Source organism: Physeter macrocephalus, chromosome 11 (assembly GCF_002837175.3).
Source record: "Physeter macrocephalus isolate SW-GA chromosome 11, ASM283717v5, whole genome shotgun sequence".
NCBI lineage: Eukaryota > Metazoa > Chordata > Mammalia > Artiodactyla > Physeteridae > Physeter > Physeter macrocephalus.
The window spans coordinates 114,119,496-114,141,890 of NC_041224.1; the positions used below are offsets into that span (position 1 = coordinate 114,119,496).

A 22,395-nucleotide genomic window follows, 5' to 3' on the forward strand; every position below is an offset into this window, starting at 1 on the left:
GGGGGCAAATCCCCCATGTACTTTTTCAAGGCAGAAGCACAAAATTACAAAACAGATCAGAAGAGATGTAGTCAGCTTCCTGGGCGCAGCACTGCCCTGCAGCGCTGTCTTGGATTGTTGTTCCATGACCCTGTCATGGCACAGAGGCTCCAGGTTGGCTTCCAACAATTGGACATCACCTGGGAGGTGGTAGAAGGTAAGGAACCCGATGAGATACCGAGGGTGGTTAGATACCGAGGATGGAGGTGCTGGCTATAAACTGACTTTAGCAGGATTCTTTCTAAAATTGGACAATGCAGAGATGGACACAGAAGTCCACAGGTCGAGGCCCAGTTGAAAAAGTTCAGAGCCTGAGTAGAATCTCGTCTAGGAGAGAATCTTTGTCATAGCACTCTATTTATTATCAACTATGGACAAGATGATTTCATATATGAGACAAAGGGGGAACCACCAGTTTCTAAGACTATGTCTGCCTTTTGCTAGATAGACTGGCTATTGTATAACTACATACAGTTAAATTTAGTTTTAAGGAAAAGTACATATTTTACTTAACATGTCACTGTTAGAAGGAAATCCCAGTAGTAAGATTCCCTAAACAAAGGAATCCGTATCACAAATAACTGATAGCATTGAGAAATTACAGGCTTTAATCTTTTTTAAAAATATTTATTTATTTATGACTGTGTTCGGTCTTCGTTGCTGCATGCGGGCTTTCTCTAGTTGTGGTGAGTGGGGGCTACTCTTCGTTGCAGTGCACGGGCTCCTCATTGCAGTGACTTCTCTTTGTTGCAGAGCACGGGCTCTAGGCACACGGGCTTCAGTAGTTGTGGCACGTGGGCTCATTAGTTGTGGCACACTGGCCCTAGAGCACAGGCCCAGTAGTTGTGGCGCATGAGCTTAGTTGCTCCATGGCATGTGGGATCTTCCCGGACCAGGGCTTGAACCCGTGTCCCCTGCATTAGCAGGCAGATTCTTAACCACTGCACTACCAGGGAAGTCCTTTTAATCTTTTAAATGATCAAATTTACTTTTTGAACTTATTACCTTAGAGTCAAATGATATACATCCCCAAATGATGCCTGTAAGAAAGGGTCTAAAGTGATCGACTTAAATATTTTATTGTGCTAACACAACAGTGTGTTTTATTTAAAGTTTAGTTTATAAAATATAAAAACAGATTATCCTCTGTGACCTCAAATCCTTTTGCTTTTCTTAACATTGCAAATAACATACTGCTTTGATATAGGCAGTTTCTCACTTACAGAAGTAAAATTTGAAATGACTGGTGGTTACCTCTTTCTACGTCACATTTCTATCACCACTGCTAAGAGAGCCAGGCCGGTTTTTTAAATAGATGTTAATAAGACTTTTTAGGAAATATTTATTGATTTGGGGGACACTGGTTATTGATTGGGGGATAGTGGTTCATTATATATTGTGAAGTAAAAATAAAAGTCATTATAAAACAGTAAATTCAATATGATCTTTTTGTTTTTGTTTAAAAAAAGAAAAAAATAGAAGATACTCAAGGATATATAACTAGGTTTTAAATGTTAGTTTTTCTAGGTGAGAGTATTCACCTCTGATTACTTCCATATGATAAATTACTAGACTTGAATTATGGAATCAAAAGTGAACATTTCTAATTGTTCTTAGTAAATGTTACCAAATTGCTGTCCAGAAAAGTTGTACCAATTTGCAGTGATTTACAGCACCTGTTTCTCTGTATGCCTCCCAAACTTGGACCTGTGTGTATGTGTATGTGTGTAATCTTTGTAAATTTAATACTTTAAAAAAGTCTCTTGTTCTAGAAATATTTAAACTTGTAGAAAGCCATTTTTAAAGTTACACTGTCCTAACGTTCTAAAATTTAGAGGAACTGCTATAGGTAGATATAGGGCAGGTTGGGAACTGAGAAAAATGTCAGAGAAGAGACTGGAAGAGATGAATTCTTTGTTTCACACTTGTAAAATTCTGTTTAACTTATGCCTCTTAAGTCTCTAAGTATTTGTGTCAATTTTTTATCTGAATAAACATTTTAAGCTATAAAAAAATTAGATAGAATAGGATGTCTTGTCATGTCCAGTTTTCTAGGTCACTTATAAGAGCCTTTTATACTTTTTTATTTCTTGGACAGCATAAGTTTTATGTATCACAAGTATTAGCTATCACATAAAACCATTTGAATGATATTCGCAGATTTGAAATATACTTATGTGAGGATAATTGTACAAGAATGTGATGATGAATAATGTAGTGCTAAGTTGCATAATTTAAAAGTCTTCTATTTTACTTTCTTTGGCTTGTTTGCTTAAATAATCCCTCTTTTAAAAATGAATTAACAACAAATAAATTGCAAGCAGTGGAATTCAGTAGATTAAAAAAGACTTAAAAAATATATCACCTAATTGCAATGTATAGCCCTTATTAACATTATAATTTGAACAGTGAAACTGTAAAAAATAAATTTATGGAGCAGACAAATTTTGATACTGACTAGATATTGAGCTGTATTAAGAAATATTTGCTGATTATTTTAGGTGCGATAGTAGTGTTATAGGGTTTTTTTTTTCTTTTAGGAGTTCTTATATTGTGAAGATATATATACTGAAATATTTATTGCTAAAATGATTTGATACTGGGGACTTGTTTTAAAACAGCCTAGGGAGTGGGGAGTGAGAGTATAGATAAAATAAGAATTTGCCATGAGTTGATAATTGTTGAACCTGAATGATGGAAATTGATGTGTTTTATTGGATCCAGGTAATCCTGTTTCTTGATTTTATTGCCATTAATATGCTATGGTTTTGGAAAAAATACCACTTTATATATTTTATTCTTTCCTCATCTGTAAGATGTGGATGTTGGATTCACTCTGTAGATCCCTTCTGATTTATAATTTTTCAATTTTGGAAATAGATGATCCATCCTATTCCCCTTCCTCCTATCTACTTCACTGACAACTTTCCAATATCCTCATACTCCATCTTATTCTTTACTTGGCTAATACAGTCTTCCAGATAAGTATTCTCTTCAAGAAGGTATACATACTGCTTTTCATTCTTCAGGACTTTGATAATCAAGACAGCAGCAACTCTTGTCCCAACTTCACTGCCTAGTTCAGCATCAGAGTATCATCCCAAATCCAAGGCTACCTGGGGCGGGGGGCGGGGCTGGGGGGGAGTTGGAAATAGTCACCATAGACCAGATGGCAATACAGGGCAACAAGTGGCTAATCCTAGGAGAATTAGAGGGGAAAAATGTTTTTAACTGTTTTGGATATAGGGCTGTATTACGTTTTTTAGATTGTCTGTTTTTAAAATTTCTTTGCATATTTTATTTTAATTTTGTTTTTAAGCAATTATGCCATCAGAGACAAAATTAACATTGTTTTTATTTAAACTTTTCCAGTGACTAAAATCATAAAACGTGACTATGGTCATAAAACTATTAAGGATTTTTAGAAATTAATTTCTCACTGTATTTTTTTTCTCCCGGTAATATTTCTAGTTCATATATTTGAAATTTGAACATCTTGGAAATAGTGATCCTTAATTTAGAATATTCACATGTATGGGACTCTGTCTCTCAAATCTAAATAGATATAGAGGCTTTCTACTAATAAAAATTTAGTTAGTAACCTAGACAATAACATTTTTCATTTTATTTCTGAAACAGTTTCTAAAAACAATGAAAAATATGCTTGGGAATATTTTAAATAATGGGCTTTCATTTATACCTCTGTTATTGAGGTACACAATTTTTTTGTGTCTTTAAAGATGAGTGAACAGACCATTTGTTGAGTGAAGAAAATTGTATGGTTTTGTTCTGCTGTTTTCTCTCTGTTAGCTGCCACAGTTCAGTTTTTTCAATTAGTAGAACTTAGTTATCTTGTATATAAATTATTACCAATATAAAATTCATTTTAAAATGATTAACTTAAGTCTTCATGTAGGCCAGATAGAGCATTAGTTGATGACAGAGCTCTCAGAAGTTGTTTCCTGAAGTACTCTTTCTTAGGCCTTTAAAGACATTATGTTATTTCCTTTATCATTCTCTACATGCAAGTTTTCCTAATTAATGTGTGACAGTGTGTGAATTATTGTGTGGTGTGGCAGTGGAAGGTGACTCTTGGTGTTATCTGGTTGTAAAGACCAAACAAAAACATAAAGAATTGTCTCTGGGCTCTTAAACTTCTGAACTGTACTGCTAGAAAGAAATTTTTCTTGTGTTATTTAATGACCTATTCACTAGCAGGCTTATCTTCAAATACAGCAGAGATATGAAATGCAAAGTAAAATTTAACTGTACCTTTTAGAAAAATCTTATTGTTATAGTAAATGAAATATTCAAATTTCCAGTTATTTTCACAAATACAATAAAAGTAATATGACTCATATGGCTTTATCAGTTATATAAAACCTTTTCTCAACTTTTCTCCATTGCACATATCTAATACCATAGTACAATTCAGAGAGCTAAACGGAGAATTAAAAGTAAATAGAGAAATGGATATAAAATTAATTTTAGTAAACTGTTATAATTTATAATGTTGCCTTGCTCCAGAATTCTTTTTATTGTTCCTGTTATGTTGCAAAGTACTTCATCTTTTGTTGGTGTTACTTAGAACAAATTTGTAACTGTAGTTTTTTCTTTTGAATAAAGCATTTTTATAGATTTACATCTGTACCCAGTCATTCTTTAGAGAAAGTTATGGTTTAGACTTACATTCTTAAGTGAACAAACTCAAGTTTATTTGAAACAAAACTTAAAAGGTAAAATTTTGAACTCTCTTTTTCAAATTCTAAATAGAATTCAGGAAGTACATTCAGTCAGCTTGAACATTTGGTGCTTGTGTTTATATTAAGAAGTTCCTGGCCAACAAAAATATCAGAGAATAATGAAATAGCTTTAATTTTACTTGCCTAAGATTATCTTGAAAGATTTTTACTTGCCGATCTAGAGAAAGAAAAAGGAAAAAGAAAGGCATATTTTCTGTCTGGGCAAAGCAGCATTTTCCTTAGTGATGATCCATTTTAGTAACAATAAAATGTTTTATGACCTAAAGAAAGTAAAACTTGTAAAATAGTAATGTGTTATCTACAGTTATTTGAATAATGAGATTTAATGTTGCCTCTGTTGTATGAAATCTCTAAGATACAAAACTATTCTTTCCAGAATATTCTGCACAGTTCACAAAGGAAATATCAGTTCAAAGTGGGCAGAATACCATCCCAGTAGGAAGGTACTTTGAATAGGCATAATAGTCACTTAGTAAATTTTCTGTACCCAATGTGTTGTTACATTCAAAATAATGGTTAAAATGGTCAGATTGAAACATAGCAATAGTATTTCATATCCCCATGCATGTAAGCGTGTCAAGGGGCAATCTTCTGTCAACACTAGTGTTATACATTTTATGTTCAAAGTGGAATGTGTTTTGTAAGAAGATAATGTAGTATGTCATTGAAAATTTGGAATTTATCCCAGGCAAAATTAAAGTGGTCAATAAAGTTGTGTGTGCATCCATTTCCCCATTTTTTCAAAGAACACAAGTATCTTTTTGGCTAGAAGAATATACATTAGAAATGAAAAAACTCTGTTAGGTCATTTAATCTCATATATTTCTGCAAACTTAAAGTACTATTTTTTAAATAAACAAATCTGCAGAAAGGAAATGAAAAAAAGGGGGTGGGGAATCTTACTCAATTAAAACAAAAGCTTACAATTACTGGTGTTAAAAAGCAGACATCCAACAAAGTAAAAAGCCCAAATATGTATTTGTACTAAAACCTGGATACACCTACACATTTTTAAAAATTACGTTTTTTCTTTGGAACCTTTAGTAATGCCAGGGGTATTTACAACTATGACACCATTCACAGAATACTTAATCTTAGAATGTGTTTAATTGAAAGGTAAGCATACTGAACTATAGAATGATTAGGTTGTTTTGCTACTAGAGAAGAATTTTGGTTTGTTATTTCTTCTAATATTTAACAAAATACTCACTGATCTCTTCCACAGAATCTACCTGTTACTCGTATTTTAGACAATCTCATGGAGATGAAGTCAAACCCTGTGAGTAGCATATAACACTGTACTTGTAAATTCTTGAACATACCAGACTATATACAAAAAGTGATAAACTCAGAGTCTGTTGTGGGCTTAATCACAGCAGACTACATGATGGAAAGGAAAGAGTCCATGTTCTCAAACAGATAATGGGAATTGGTTTCTCGGCGGCTACATCACTCTGGCCAGCTTTCATCCAAAGTAAATGTAGATTATATCCTATATATGTCCTAAGGAGCAAGTTTCTATAAATAAAAAAGAACTAGTGAGCATCAGTTGGTGTACTATAAAGAGTACCAGATCAGTTTAATTTTATGAAATTAAATTAGGAGAGGAGTGCATAGTAAAAATTTTAAGTGCATGTATTCAGATGGCACTAAGTTCTTTGGGGCTGAAAAGTAAATTGAGAGAGATAAATTGTTTGATGAAGAGATAAATGGATAAATAAATATGAGCATTTAAATGGGTAAATAAATATGAGCATTTAAAGAATGGGTTTTCAAGCTATCTGTTTATAATTCAAGAAAGGAATGTAAAAATCATCACAATCTGTTTCATAAAAGAGCCCATCCTGTTACTGTGGCAACTAGAAAGAGAGTGGTTATCTGGAATAGAGAAAAGCCGCATGATCAAAACCCTCGTTTGGGTTGATCTGGATCACTATAGACTTGGCATCAAGACTTAGGATACCAGGCTGAGAGAGAGTGAGAACAGAATCTTCAGTTAAATATGTCATTATTTTGTAATTGTTAAAACATTATTATAACATTAAAGGAAATTAGCAAAAACAAATTTTAAAATCTGTCCATGTGAAAACAAAGATATAGTGTTATGGGCTTCCCTGGTGGTGCAGTGGTTGAGAGTCTGCCTGCCGATGCAGGGGATACAGGTTCGTGCCCGGGTCCGGGAGGATCCCACGTGCAGCAGAGCGGCGAGGCCCGTGAGCCATGGCCGCTGAGCCTGCGCGTCCGGAGCCTGTGCTCCGCAATGGGAGAGGCCACAACAGTGAGAGGCCCGCGTACCGTAAAAAATAAATAAATAAAATAAATTTTTTTTAAAAGATATAGTGTTATTAAAAAGCCCCAAAAGGGGCAATTACAGTTATGAAAGGAATGAGAGAATTGTCTATAATGATAAGCTAAAAAGGATTGGATTCTTCTATCTGGGAATCAATATAGAGAAAGTGGTATACAATGTAGTAAAAATAGTAGTAGTAAAATGTAGTAAAAATAGATTTATTACTACATCCTAGAATATATGAAGAAGGAATATATGAAGAAGGAATGCTTCTTGGAAAGCCTGAAAGAAGTATGATTTATGATTAATTGTCTTATAGACTACTACTTCATAATAGGCAGTAAATTTCTGGAAGATATTATCCCAAACAAAAGATTAAAAATATAAACAAATGCAAAATTTTAGACACCATATCCACAAGGGGTTAGGCAAGTTCAGGATATTTTGTTGCTGTCCCTAATCTGGAAGTCGAGATGATGGATAAGGACAATAATAATGATAATAGCTAACATTTATTGTGCATTTCTTTAGCCAGGAACCAGTCAAAACATTTTTCATATAGCTCATTTAACCTCATTCGAACCTTCTAAGAAAAATACTATTTTTTTAAATTATTCTCATTTTATAGATGAAGAAACTGTGGCACAATTAACTTGCCCAAGGACACACAGCTAATAAATGGCAGAGCTGGACAGGCCACATTTTTTCACCACTGTGCTATATGGATTAGGGCAAGAGCCATGCCCTTCATAGAATCATAGAACTTTAGAGTTTAATGAAACTGTAGAATCTTAACTGTGAAGGAGAGGAAACCAAGAGATATTAAGTGACTTTTCCCAAGGCACACTATTTTTAATAACAGAATTGGAACCAAAAACCCACTACTTCTGAATTCCTGCCTACTACTCATTCCAACATATACACACCTTCCACATTTCTGTCATAGACATACAGATGGCTAAATTATGGGTCTTACTCAGATGTTTCTCCAAGCTCTGTAAGTTCATTTATCAGTTCTATTGACTTTGACTTTATAACGGAAGGCACATTACTACAGACAGATATTTTTTAATTAATTAGAAAAAGTAAAATTTTTCAGCTTTGAAAGCATTTTTTCATCCATCTGCTAGATGAGACAGATGCCTTCTCCCTCTCTTATCCCTGTCTTGTTCCCATATTGACAAATTGATTTGGAGGCTTTGAAGAGATTAACAAAGTGTACTAAGTTAGACCTGACTAGTCATCTTGAATATATCGTATCTCAAAGGCTTTAAAATGCTATAACCTAATTCTAGTTGAATTCTTATCACTAACGTTTATTAAGTGTTCTTTGATTTGTCTTGATTGAATATAATGAAAGAAAGGGATTAGGCAAGATATCAGGTAAGTTTCATCTTCCCTTGTACATCTGGCTAGTATTGGTTTCCTGGAGCAAAGTGGTGAAGGATTATGGCACTGCCTTTGGGTTCAGGGAGAGTTCTGTGATTGATTAGCATCGGCCACCATTGAATGCAGGACTAGGTAGTGGCAACAATGCATGGTTTGTCATTGATCATGTTTGGGTAGGTTCATCCAGAAAAGAACCAGAAAACATTTCAGAAAAGAATGAGTTCCTTTGGCTGATTGTACCATGGAGGCCAAAGGAGGCAGAGATTAGGAAGTGACTACATTATAAACAGTAAAGCAGTACTTTCCAGCTCCTTTAATATCAAGAAGCTAGTTTCCAATGTAGTATGGAGGTCAGCAACCCCTTATCCACAACTTCTGAAGTCCAAAGAGTTCTGAAAACTAAGAGATTTTATATAACTCATTTGGTGGCAAAACCTAACCTTACCTCAAGTTGAGGTTCTTCGTACTTTTGATTTATCCTACTTTATGTTAATATTCATCTATTTAGCTCCAGAAATATTAATGTGTTAGACGATGGGGTGCTGCCCGCTAGGAATATTATATTATATATAGTTTATGCATGATATTATCTATATGCAGTTTTTTAAATTCATAATTCCAAAATACATCTAACTGCAGAGGTTTCAATTATGAGAGATTGTGAACCTGTATTAGGTATTCTGGACATTCAGTAAAATCATAGACATATAATAATAATATAAATTATAAAAGCAAAAATATTTAAGTACATTAGGTTATAAAACAGGTATATTTATTTTTCTTAGTTACTTTTTTTTGAAGTATAGTTGATTTTGTAGTGTTGTGTTAGTTTCAGGTATACAGCAAAGTGATTCAGTTATATATATATATTCTTTTTCAGATTCGTTTCCCTTATAGATTATTACAGAATATTGAATATAGTTCCCTGTGCTATACAGTAGGTCCTTGTTGCTTATCTATTTTATATATAGTAGTATTCTTATGTTAATCCTAAACTCCTAATTTATCCCCCTGCCCCTTCCCCCACTTGGTAACCATAAATTTGTTTTCTGTGTCAAAACAGGTATATTTTTGAGAAGCAATATGCAGAGTGGTTAAGAGCTGGGGCATTGAAACTAGACTACCTGGTTTCAAATCCTGGAGTTCCCACACTTACTTGTCATGTGACTTTAGGAAAGTTAAAATAACTTCTCTGTACCCCAACTTGCCCATCTGAAAAATAGGGATAATAATAACTACCTCACAGGTGATACAGGATTATGTAATTTTACTTAGAACAATGTTTAACACATAGTAAGTGCTCGGTAAATGTTGATGGTGGTTACACACTCTACCAAATTAATAGATTCATTAGTAGGTTCATCAAGTATTCTTAAAATAAGCCAAACTTGAACTTTCTAAAGAAAAATTCCATAGTCATGGTAAAGTTCTCTTTTATTTTTTTAATAGGAAACTGATGACTATAGATATTTTGATCCCAAAATGCTGCGGGGCAATGACAGGTAAGCAGCTCTTGTCTTGTGTAATTTGTTGTAGGTTTCCCCACCCCCACCAAGGACGGAAATAACTTTACTGATTTTTTGTTATAAATCAGTAACTGCTTATTATTAAACATTCAAACTATATAGAAAACTGGTAAGTAAACAGTATGTATAATCTCTTTACCCAGAAGTAATCACTGATAATTATACATAACACTTTGATGCTTTTCCTTCCAAGTGTATACATGCAAAAAAATACATTTAGATGTTTGTTGTTTTTAATGAAATGATGAGGGTAATTACAAACTATGTGTGGGTGAAGAGAATTTGGATAATCTGTGTGTTTTTAAATGAATATTCTTATTGGACCAAATGAAAAGATGGGAGCTTTATGTTGGATACCAGTTGTTGGCTTTTTATTTAACGGGTCCATAAAATCTAAACCCCTGGAAATCACTGCTGTGAATACTTCTTTATAGCAATGATACATTCTGCAAATAATTTATATACTTTATGACAAACATGGTATGGTAAGGTATTTGTTAACTTTATTCTGGATATTATTTTTTAAGATTTAATCCATGGTGGTATGAAAAATAGCCTACAAGATACAGAAAAAGAATAGGCAGAATTAGGAGGGAAAAACCTTCCTGGAGGGATGGTCTTTAGCACCAAAACTTGGGTGAAGCTTCTTTATTGCCTATACCCTATGTTTGGGATCTTTAGAACTTTGTCTTTGCTCTATCCCAAGCTTTCACATCTTTGTAGGTAGTCAGAACAGATAATCTAGTCACTAGAAAGTTGATTATTAGATTGTTTTGGTAATCTAAAAGATTATTCTTTTTTCTGAACTTATCAGAAACACTACCAAAGTTACAAAAGAAGCTGCTGGTAGCAACTGCAGCTGGCAAGAAAGAATTTGACAAAGAATAAATTATAGAAGGGAGAGAATGAAGAGTGACAACTAATGGGTATGGGGCTTCTTTGGCGGGTGATTAAAATGTTCTGAAATTAGACAGTGGTGATGGTTGTACAACTTTGCAAATATTCTAAAAACCACTGATTGTACACTTTAAAATGGTGGATTTGCAACTCTTGATGTTCTCGAGCTTACAATTTTTCCTTCCTTGTATTTGCATTAGTAGATAAATTTTGCTTTTTAGAAACTTTTGAGAAATTCTTTTAATCTTCCCTATAGTTTATGCATGATAATGAGGAGGAATATTAGCATTGATAAGACAGTGAAACACAGTTTCATTTTTTAATAGACTCAGCCTTCTCTTGAGCTGTCTCATCACAATTAGATCTTGGTTTTTAATAACTAGTAATGCTGTGCTATTTAAGTCTCACTTCTCCTCATCTCATGTCTACTCTTAGAGGAACTTAAAGCACTCTAGAAGGAAGTTTGTGAGGCATTTCTGTCAGGGCAGCTACTGGCTCCTTCTATGGAATATTGACACAGGCCACAGAAAGGAGGAAAAGATGGAACTGTGGAATCAGCCTGTGAATAATTGAGAGGTTATAATAGCTCTCTCCCCTTGGTTGAGATTTTCAAAAATGACTTGGGAGGAAAACCTAAGTTATCTTTCTAAAGCCTATTTTAGCACTCAAAACAAATATATATTTGACTCACAAAAGCTTTGAAAATTGTGTTTATTAAAAGATCTCTTTGACACCAAGAAAGTATTTCTGAAATATATTACAAATATATAAATATGTAATTAATATATAAATATTAAAAAGCTATAGCAAAATACACATCCCTTCTTCCATCCCCTCTTTGCTTCCTAAATTGTTATCCTTCCCATACATGTGTTTGCATAGTTTTTTCACAAATGTAGATACCCACAAACTGTAATCTGTTGAGTATGGTAAAAATTTTACATAATTTACCACTAAAGTATATATTTTATTAATTCACTTTATACCCAGATTTCCACTCCTCGTGGGAACTGTTGCTCAGTCTTTCCTTCTCCCTCTCAGTCTTCTCCTAGAATTTTATTTTGAAGTCAACAAGTTGTCCCATTCCCTTTTAGACACTGAGATATGTACTTCATCTAGCTGTTGCTCTGAATCCCACTTCACTACCTGGCTCAAAGAAGGTGAAGGAAGAAGAATTGTAAATACATAGCTAATAGTGCGTGTGTGCGTGTGTGTGTTTCTCCTGCCTATTTTATCCTTAAGTAAAGCTTTGGGTGAAATTTTCGTGTGTGTTTTTTGTTGTTGTTCTTACAGCTCAGTTCCAAGGAACAAAAATCCATTCCAAGAGGTAAGTTCATATAAAAATCCTCTGTCCCTGAAATGGAAGGATGAAAGGTAACCAAGCAGTCTTGAAGAATATCTTTGTCCTAAACGTAGCTTTATGATGGTTACTGTATGGCAGTCTTGATAAATCCAATTCTATGTACCTAAGATTCTTTATAAATGACAAATTCAAAAATAACTTTTGGAAAAAGCCCTTTGGATTTATTTGGTATTGTTTAATTGAAGGATGAAGTTTATTTTCCTCAGAATTGTTTCTGAAAAATCTCTACTTCATTTTACTACTCAATAGAAATTAGAAATTTATAAATTTATAGACGTTTTTAAGAAATAAATTTCTTTATAATTGAAGTAGCATCAGGCACTTAGGTAAAAAAATACTAGCTAGCAAGGGATCGCATCCTAAGTTGTGGAATGGGCTCCAGCCTAAACCCCATGTTTGAGAGTTAAAATACTGTTTTAACTATTTCTTTTAACTTACCTATTTTTTTTCTGTTTGCATTTTTAGGCAATTGTTTTTGTGGTGGGAGGAGGCAACTACATTGAATATCAAAATCTTGTTGACTACATAAAGGTACATTTGACCTTTATATTCTTTTATCATTTGAGGTTTCACAGTTGTTCCATGTCTTTAACATACTAACATTCTCTGGTGGCTCCCCTGATTCTTACATAACCCGTTTTCTAGAGGTAGTTTAAAAATCCAGCAGATAGGGGAAAATGCCCATGTGTTCATTGTTTTCCTGTCACATTCATTTCTCGCCTAAAATTTTACTTGATTTGGAAAATAATGTATCTTATTGATATAATGTACTTTGCAGCTATCTTATTTTGACTTTAAATGTTTAGATACCTCAAGTAAGCCCCTGTTCCAAAAATGTCTCCCTTGGTGAGATGATTTACTGAACCCCATTTACCTGAATAATAAGCACTTTTCTCTCATCTTATTGACCTAAGTCAGCAACATACTTCGAACAAACTTGGAATGTCTGCTTGTTCAGCAAACAGGTGCTTTAGAGGTAGCACGTTAGAAGTGGTGTGCTATTCGAAACTGACAGCAGCAGGGAATGACAGACAACTAAGCAAAAGAATATGAAGGGAAGGGTGTAATTTGAAGAGCAAAAACACCATTTAAAATGTAGAGGCAACAGAACTAGTGATTGTTGCAATGACATTTTGTAATCTTCATTTATTCACTTAATATTGAATAATGATTATTCCTTATGTCCTGTATTACATAAGACTTCAATAAAGGTAGAGGTTTTGGTACAGCAGGAGAAAAAAATACATAGGCAGATGTCACAGAGCTTCAAAACCACCAGGTACCTCCAAGGATCCTAGCTCAGTTGCACATAACATGCTTCAGAATGTGAACCACCACTAAGATCTATACCTTGGTTTCAGGGGAGCGTCCATCTTATACTAGGATAGGTCTTTTATACCCCTCTCTGTTCATATAGCCAGAATCAGGCTGCATGACTAGGCTCAAAGGCAAAAACCAAGGGAACATAACAGAAACCAGGTGTAAACCATCAATCTGTACAATTTTTATTTTATTTTTTTGGCGGTACGCGGGCCTCTCACTGTTGTGAGCCTCTCCCATTGTGGGACACAGGCTCCGGACGCGCAGCCGCTCCATGGCATGTGGGATCTTCCCGGACCGGGGCACGAACCCGTGTCCCCTGCATAGGCAGGTGGACTCTCAACCACTGCACCACCAGGGAAGCCCTGTACAATTTTTAAACAGTGCTGATAAGCTAGTGCAAGTTGTCCCTTGGTCTATCTGTGAACCTTGGGCAGGACTATGTTAATCTATTTCAGTCAGATTTGGCCAAGGGTCAACAACATGATTGGTTCCAGGTGTGTTCCCAAGGATAAACACAGGGTTACAAAAGACCGGCTGAAATTAATCCTGTACTTATACCCCATCCTTGGTTAAGCTTTCATAATTACATTTGTCAGCATTTTTTCTGCTTTTTTTTTTTTACATTATAGGACAGAAAAACAGGAAGGATAAAAACCAAAATACTAACCATTTGTATAGTGTAGTGACTGAAATGCAGGTATAACTTTCAAGAAACATTGCAGTTTACCAGATATTCCAGTGCAAACTTGTTTTTAATCATGTATAGGCCTCACAACTCTTAGCTCTCTCCACCACAGAAATTTTAATTTTGTGAAATGTATTAATAAGTTGAATCAATATAACAATTAATTGTTTATTAACTAAGTCTAGTTCTTTCTCTGATCAATCACCTCCATCAGAACAACATCAGGGTTATCAGTGGTAGATATGTAAGCCCACCAAGTTATTCTTTACTTGGTTTCAGGTTACAAAATATTTTTTTTACCTTATTACCCTCCACCCACAAAAACATGGTGTATAGGTAGTAGGGCACATGATACTATGACTCATCAGGCATGTAACAGGTATTTTATGTCCCTGTATCCAGGCGCCTTTCTTAACAGATCATCACACAGGTTCATATTTACACAATGGTCTTTGGCTCTTTTGTTGAACAGATTGTTTTGTACGCATTTGAGCAGCAACAATATCCTAATTTTGCCTCCCAAAAGGGGTCCTCTGGAATATCTAAAACCTGTAAAATGAGAATATGTAAAACAAAAGGAAGCATTAGAATTATTCTGGGTGTTTATCCCCTAGATGTTATTGGCATCATCAAAACATAGCACGTGAATAAACCCAGATTAAATCCTTCATAAACCTCCCAGAACCCATCTTGGACCTTCGGCTTCAAATAAAGGAGGCTATTTCTGCAGGTGTTATGGGCATCTATAAATATAGGTAAGAGTATTATTCTCTTGCTCTCAGCCTCTTGCAAGGTACCAAGATAATATTAGCTTTTTTTTTTCTTTTTTTGGTATTATTTACTTATTGGTTACATTCCTGAGAATCAAGACTTCTCCATCGTCCATGTGTCATTAATTCTTACCCAGAATTTGGCCCTTGGTTTAGAAGACGATCAGACTCAGCAAGACGCCCGATCCATAGAGCTGGCAACAGTATGAGATTGGCCAGTACTTTCCCCTTTCTTCATTCCCAGTCATAGGAGGCAGGTTGGGTAAGTGTGAGTTTATAGGACTGTGTTATCCACTGGTTAGTACAGATGCTATTAGTACAGAAACTATTAATCCCAGTTTACACAGATGAAAAGAAGAAACATCCCATTCCATCATTCCTCAGACAGATTTAGAGGTATTGTCTTGATGTCTTGCTAGCAGTTAATCCTATCTTCAGACCTTGTAAATGTGATTCATGTCCCTGTACTACAGGATCAGGCAGAGAAAAAGAAACATTTTTAGAAATGCAAGAGAAATTTTTAGTGGTTTCTGTGTTACTACCCCACTTGCTCCCTCCCGTTTTTCCTACAGTATCTCAACAATCTCTTCGCTGTTGATTCCCCCTTTAATTAAATGCCTGTTAATGTTTTAACACACATTCTGTCATGCAAGCCACTCTTTCTGTCTTTTATTAGAAAGAGATGTGCCTAATTTAGAAAGGAGATGTTTCAAATGTCAGTTTCAGTTTTCAGTCAGTCCACTACTTTGTGTTTGGTAAGGTATATGATGTCAGTCTGTTGTGTATGCTTCTTAGCATGCTGTTGAACTGCACCTGCAGCAAAATGGGTTTCTTTGTCAAGTGATGTATGTAAAGGAAGTCCAAATTGAAACAGTTTCTGCTGTGATGTTAAAGGTGTTAAAGGTATTTGCTTTAGTCACCAGGTGTGTAAGTCCAAATCCAAAATGAGTGTCTATTCTAGGTAAAACCTATTGCTGTCCACCTGGAACCATAGGTAATAGGCCAGTGTAATTCTATGTAAACATGTATTTGGAATTGCTGGGTCACAATAACTGTGTTTAACCATGTGAGGAACTGCCAGATTGTTTCCAAAAACAATGTAAAATGCACCATTTTACATTCCCACCAGCAGTGTATGAGGGTTCTGATTTCTCCACATCATTGCCAGGACTTATCTGACGTTTTGATTTCGGCTGTACTAGTGGGTGTGAAGTGGTGTCTCACTGTGGTTTTGATTGCATTTCCATGATGACTTAAATGATGTCAAGCATCTTTTCATGTGCTTATTGGCCATTTGTATATCTTCTTTGGAGAAATGTCTATTGAGATCCTTTGCCCATTTTTTAATTGGGTTATTTTGCCTTTTTACTACTGACTTGTAAGAGTTCTTTATATAATCTAGATACAAGTCCCTTATCTTGATATATGATCGCAAATATTTTCTCCCATTCTTTGATCTTTTCACCTTCTACTTGGTGTCCTTTAAAGTACAAACCTTTATTTTTTCTTTTGTTGTGTGTGCTTTTGGTGTCATATCTAAGAATTCTTTGCCAAAGCCAAGGTCATGAAAATTTACTCCTGTGTTTTCTTCTATAGGTTTTATAGTTTTTGCTCTTACATTTAGGTCTCTGATCCATTTTGAGTTAATTTTTGTATATAGAATAAAGTCCAGCTTCATTCTTTTACATATGGCTATCCAGGTTGTCCTAGCACCATTTATTGAAAAGACTATTTTACCCCACTGAGTGGTCTTGTAATAGAGGGAGGCAGTGTGCAGCCCTTAGCACGCAGCCTTTGCTGGGTGTGCCATTACTGGGCGACCCATTACCAGGCAACGGTTACTGAGAGACCACTAACTAGAGCCGGGGTTAGGAGGTCCCGCTCAGTCATTGGTCAGCAGAGTGGTGGTCATCAGGCGGAGCGAGGTAAGAGGCGGATCCTGGCCTCCTCCCTGGGGCCCTCCAGCTCACCCAGCCTCAGGCCAGCGGATGAGCTGGAGGGCCCCAGGGAACAGGCTGGGGGCTGTGTCCTGCAGGGCTCTAGAGCCCTCGCCAAGGCCACCCACTGGACAGGCACAGGCCTTGAGGTGGCAGCGAACCTCTCCCCCATCCCTACCTCCATGACCTGATGGCGGCGGCAGTCTGCTTGGGACACAGTCTGTGGGACCTGGCCCCCGCCATTTGGGTGGCCTGAGGAGACTGAGGGCCAGTTGGGTCCTGGGTGCCTGGCTTCCTCAGCGATGACAGCTGGGCAGGGTCTGGGGACCTGGCCCTGAGGGAGCCACCAACTGAGATTTGCCTCCTCTTAGCCAGGACCTGGACCTTGGAAGGTGAAAGTTGTGCCTTGGGACCTTGCCCTTTCTTGTCAGAACAGAGAATAACATTTGTTTGGTGGAGATTTACAGGAACATCGTTACCTGACCATGACCTGACCTCAAGAACAAAGGATCTGACACCAAGAAGTTTGCAACAACTAACCAAGCCCTCCCTCACTTCTCCTATAAAAAGGTTTTTGCTGAAAGCTTTCGGGGAGTTTGGGGTTTTTAAGGCATGAGCCACCCATCTCCTTGCATGGCCCTGCAATAAACCTTTCTCTGTTCCAAACTTTGACGTTTTGGTATTGTTTGGCCTCACTGTGCGTCAGGCACATGGACTTGTGTTTTGGTAACAGTCTTGGCAGGCTTGTTGAAAATCAGTTGACCATACATGTATGGGTTTATTTCTGGACTCTCAACTCTATCCCATTGATCCATAGGTCTATCCTTGAGCCGGTACTACACTGTAGTAAGTTTTGAAATCAGGATATATGAGTCCTCCTACTTTATCCTTTTTCAAGATTGTTTTGCATTTTCTGGGTTCCTTGCAATTCCATATGAATTTGAGGATCAGCTGTTAATGGCAGTTAGATTCTGATAGGGATTGCGTTGGATCTGTAGATAAGATGAAAATACTCCCCAAAACTTAACACTATTAAGTCTTCTAATCCACGATGTGGAATGCTTTTCCGTTTATTTAGATCTTTTTCTTTCAACATTTTTTGGTTCCTTTGCAGTTTGTTGTTATTTTCAGAGTTTAAGCTTTGTATTTCTTTGAGGTTTACTCCTATGTATTTTTTATGCTATTATGGATGGAATTGTTTTCATTTCATTTTTGCAACTGTATAGAAATCTGAGTGTTATATATTGATCTTGTGTCTGGCAACCCTATTGAACTCATTTATTAGTTCTGATAGGTTTTTTTTTTTTTGGATTTTTAGGATTTTCTATATACAAGATCATGTTATCTCTGAATGGAATTAGTTTAACTTCTTCCTTAACCTACCTGGAATGTTTTTCTTGCCTAACCACCCTGGCTAGAACCTCCAGTACAATATTTAATAGAAGAGTCCAGAGCAGACCTCTTTATCTTCTTCCTGATCTTAGGGACAAAGCATCCAATCTTTCACCATTAAGTTTGCTGTTACCTATGGGTTTTTAATAGAGCCATTAATGTTTAGTAGCTGCTAAACCATGTAGTTTAATTATCCTGAGAATTCTTTGTTTTTTAATCCTGTTTGGTCTTACTGTTTCCTTTGTTCTGAGTAATCTTCATCTTCATCTTCTTCCTATCATTCAGCCCCATTAAGGGGAAACTGAGCTAGTAGGTCTATGACAGCCTCCCTCATGACATTGGAAACCCATGTTAGTGCAACCCTGTAGTATGAAACAAAACTTATGGCTATGCCTACAAGAGACTTGTAAATGAGAATTTATCTAACATGGCACTTGATTTATACCAGTTCACAAAACAACAGGCAAGTGCCATTTTTGTTGGGAAGGCAAAGAAAATACTATAATGATTCTAGGTGATTTATCTAGTAATGATGTTAGTCTAACTTACAATGTAACTGCTATTTGGTATAACACTGATATATTTGATAAAAATTAATTGGATTGATTTTTAACAAGACATTTGATAATACTGATATCAATGACCAAATGTATTGGGAATTTTACTTAAAGCCACCACAAGTTGTTCTTTTGATGGAAGGTGATTGGCTAGAGAATTAACTAGATTTAGTTAATAATTAATTGTTACATTGAATCAAGGTATTAGTACATTAGTTCAACTTTTAATGGAAGGAAGAAATATCAAATTTGTGCATAACTAAGAATAAATTTACACTGAAATATACTAAACTGCAGTGTTAAAAATTAAAGCTGGGCTTCCCTGGTGGCACAGTGGTTGGGAGTACACCTGTCGTTGCAGGGGACACAGGTTCGTGCCCCGGTCCAGGAAGATCCCACATGGCGCGGAGCGGCTGGGCCTGTGAGCCATGGCTGCTGAGCCTGCGCGTCCGGAGCCTGCACGTCCGGAGCCTGTGCTCCGCAACCGGAGAGGCCACAACAGGGAGAGGCCCGCGTACTGGAAAAAAAAAAAAAAAAAATTAAAGCTATACCTGCCTTACTGGATGATACAAAAGATTAGAATTTTTGTGTTTGTTTTTGTATTCTATAAATGCTATAAAAGATGAAAAATGATGACAAATAATTAGAATTAAGAAAGCTTGTCAAGGGTGGAGCGGGAATGTACTTATATAAGCACAAGATTAATCTCAGCTAGTTAATATACCCTGTGCTAATGTTTGGCCAACACTGAATGAAATGTATTAACTAGTGTTTAAAATAGGCCTGTGCTAGGGTCCAAGATAGACTAGGGGGCAACTTGCACTAGCTTGTCAACATTCTTTAATGGAAAATGTAAAGATTGATTTGCACCTGGTTTCTGTCATGTTTTCTTGTTTCTGCTGTTAAGCCTATTCACGCAGCCTGATTCTGGCTATGTGATCAGAGAGGTATAAAAGACCCCTCCTTGGACAAGACTGGGGCTCCACTGAGACCAGGGTATCTCCACTGTATCTTGGTAGTTCACAACTGAAAATGAAATGTGTCATATTACTGAGAATGGGGTCCTGGGAGCTGTGCCTAGAAGTTTTGGACCCCTCTAATGTTTCCCATGTACTGTGACCTCTACCCTTTTGTGAGTATAGCCTCAGGAATCCCAATTATATGACCCTATTTAATGGCTGCACGTACCATCTCATTTTGAAGAAAATGAGAGTGAGGTGTGACTTTCGTTTTACTTGTTCTCAGAGAAGGTCAGCTAGAACATTTATTCAGCCAGCGATCTTATTCGGCTCATACATCACAGAGAAATGTCCTTATCTTGTATGACAAAGCTGTAATTCTTTTTGTTCCTGATTAATTAATCATATTTGCTTTGTTATGGAATAAACTTTTTACTTTACAAAAGAAATTTTACAAATTTACCTTCAAGTTCACAATACATGTAAGAATTTCAGCATTAAGAACTTACCAAAATTCTCCAGTCAAAAAGTTTTGACTGCTTATAATTGGGTTCCAACATTCTGTCAATATTCAGAATGAAATTCATAGAGTTACAGAATGGAATAGGGTATATTAAGACATAAATACTGTATTATCACAAATGAGTCTGAAATGACAGTCCATGCTACTCACACCATATCCTACTTTCAGCGTAACAAAACTTGAAGAATGTTTTCTTCAAGTAGTTACATATCTTACATTGGAAGAATGTTGACCTAAGATTTTATAAATAATTGTGGCTCCCATGAAATGTGTCAGTAATCACATTCCTTCTATTTTCAGTGTAAATGGCACTAGAAGTGTACCTACCACCTATATTTTGAAGAAAAAAAAATTGTGTCCCTTTCACTCCTTTATTCCATGTAATTTTAGGATAGACATGTGTACACTAAAATCCAATACCCCCCCAAAAAAAATTAAAACTTTTAAGAATAACAAAAAGTCTTATTAGGTTTAACCCCTCTTCTTGGGAATATTGAAAATATTACTTGTTACTTGTATCTGAGTTCTGTATCTGATTTTTTACAGGGGAAACAAGGCAAGCACATCTTATACGGCTGCAGTGAACTTTTTAATGCTACACAGTTCATAAAACAGGTAAAGTGTACTTTTTAGTTTGTTTCTGTTAACATACCCTAAGTTGCTGTTGCTATTTTTCAGAAGAGAGCAAGATAATCATGTTCACCTGAACCAGCTGAAACTAAAAGCCATAGAGCTAAAAGAATGTAAGGTTTTACCATGGACAACTATAAAGGAAACTCTTATAAGTAACATTATTTCCATTATCCCAAATCTATGAAAAGGTAAATTTAATTCAGAAAACTTTTAATTGGAGTAGTGTTACTCACTTAGGCTAAATTCATTTCGGCATTTCCTTGACATACTGTCCACATTTCTGACTTTGCCAAGCTGAGAAATTAAGTAACCTTATTAAGGGGTTGTATGTGCTCAGTTGATACAGCAGAATTACATTCACCTTGAAAGTTAATGACAGTAGTAGCTGAGGTGTACAGAGTCTTTACATTCTTTTACTATTGTTCCCACTACTGTTCTCAGTAATTACATTGACTTCAACTTTTTAAAGCTTAAACTACCTGAGATGCTCAATAGACTGACCAATAATATCCATTCACCTTTGCCTTGGCTGCCATAAATATCATAACTGTACCCTGTGCTCGTTTTTAGCAGCTCTTCCTAGCATCTTTTTCTAGCACAAGTTTCTTACCCACATTATATGGTTCTTGTATTTTTAACCTTAATGTGGTGGCCCAGTGGTACCATGAGAATTTCAGACATACAGAAAAACTGAAGAGAATTTGCATTGTACACGTGCATACTCCCCATTAACATTTTATTGTACTTGCTTTATAAGATACCTGTCCATCTTTCCAGTCTTCATTCTATTCCTTGCTCCACCTGTATTAATTTCAGAGTAAATTGTAGCTATCAGTACACTTCCCCCTTAATACTTCATTGCCAATATCATTAACTAGATTTCATTATTTGTTTAGTTTGTTGTTGTTGTTTTACCTTTGGAGATAAAATTTACAATAGTGAAATACACGTATCTTAAGTGTACATTCCTAACTTTGTCAGATGTTTCATTCACCTGAGTATAACCCAAACCCCTATCAAGATACAGAACCATTACACCACAGAGTTCCTTTATGGCCTTTGCCAGTCAATCCTTGCTCCTGGTCAAAGCCTGCTCCCAAAACACTGTCTTGATGTTTCTCCACCATAGATTAGTCTTGCCTATTTTAGAACATCATGTAAATGGAATTTTTCTTCATTAGGTTAACTAGAAGATTCTCAATTTTTTTAATCCTTTTAATGAACCAGATGGTGTTAATGCTAATTTTCTCTATTTGTTTTCTTTTTTTTTTTTTTTTTTTTTTTTTTTTTTTTTGTGGTATGCGGGCCTCCCTCTGTTGTGGCCTCTCCCGTCGCGGAGCACAGGCTCC

General features: G+C 35.8%; 1 protein-coding gene across 2 annotated transcripts in view; it reads left to right on the top strand.

The window, feature by feature from the left end:
* The window catches only part of SCFD1 (sec1 family domain containing 1), a 131,171-nt gene that overhangs the window by 104,008 nt on the left and 4,768 nt on the right, over window positions 1–22,395 (top strand). The window contains exons 20-24 of one of the 2 annotated variants that reach the window (XR_003681874.2): window positions 6,028–6,081; window positions 9,931–9,983; window positions 11,999–12,064; window positions 12,198–12,231; window positions 12,733–12,799. Coding sequence is in view for 1 of the 2 variants with exons in the window: in XM_007118118.3 (XP_007118180.3) it covers window positions 6,028–6,081; window positions 9,931–9,983; window positions 12,198–12,231; window positions 12,733–12,798; window positions 20,960–21,028 (276 nt within the window). In the remaining variant the exon portion in view is untranslated. Of the gene's footprint in view, window positions 1–6,027; window positions 6,082–9,930; window positions 9,984–11,998; window positions 12,065–12,197; window positions 12,232–12,732; window positions 12,800–20,959; window positions 21,029–22,395 lie in introns of those variants that run through there. The other variant, XM_007118118.3, reaches the window with a different exon arrangement.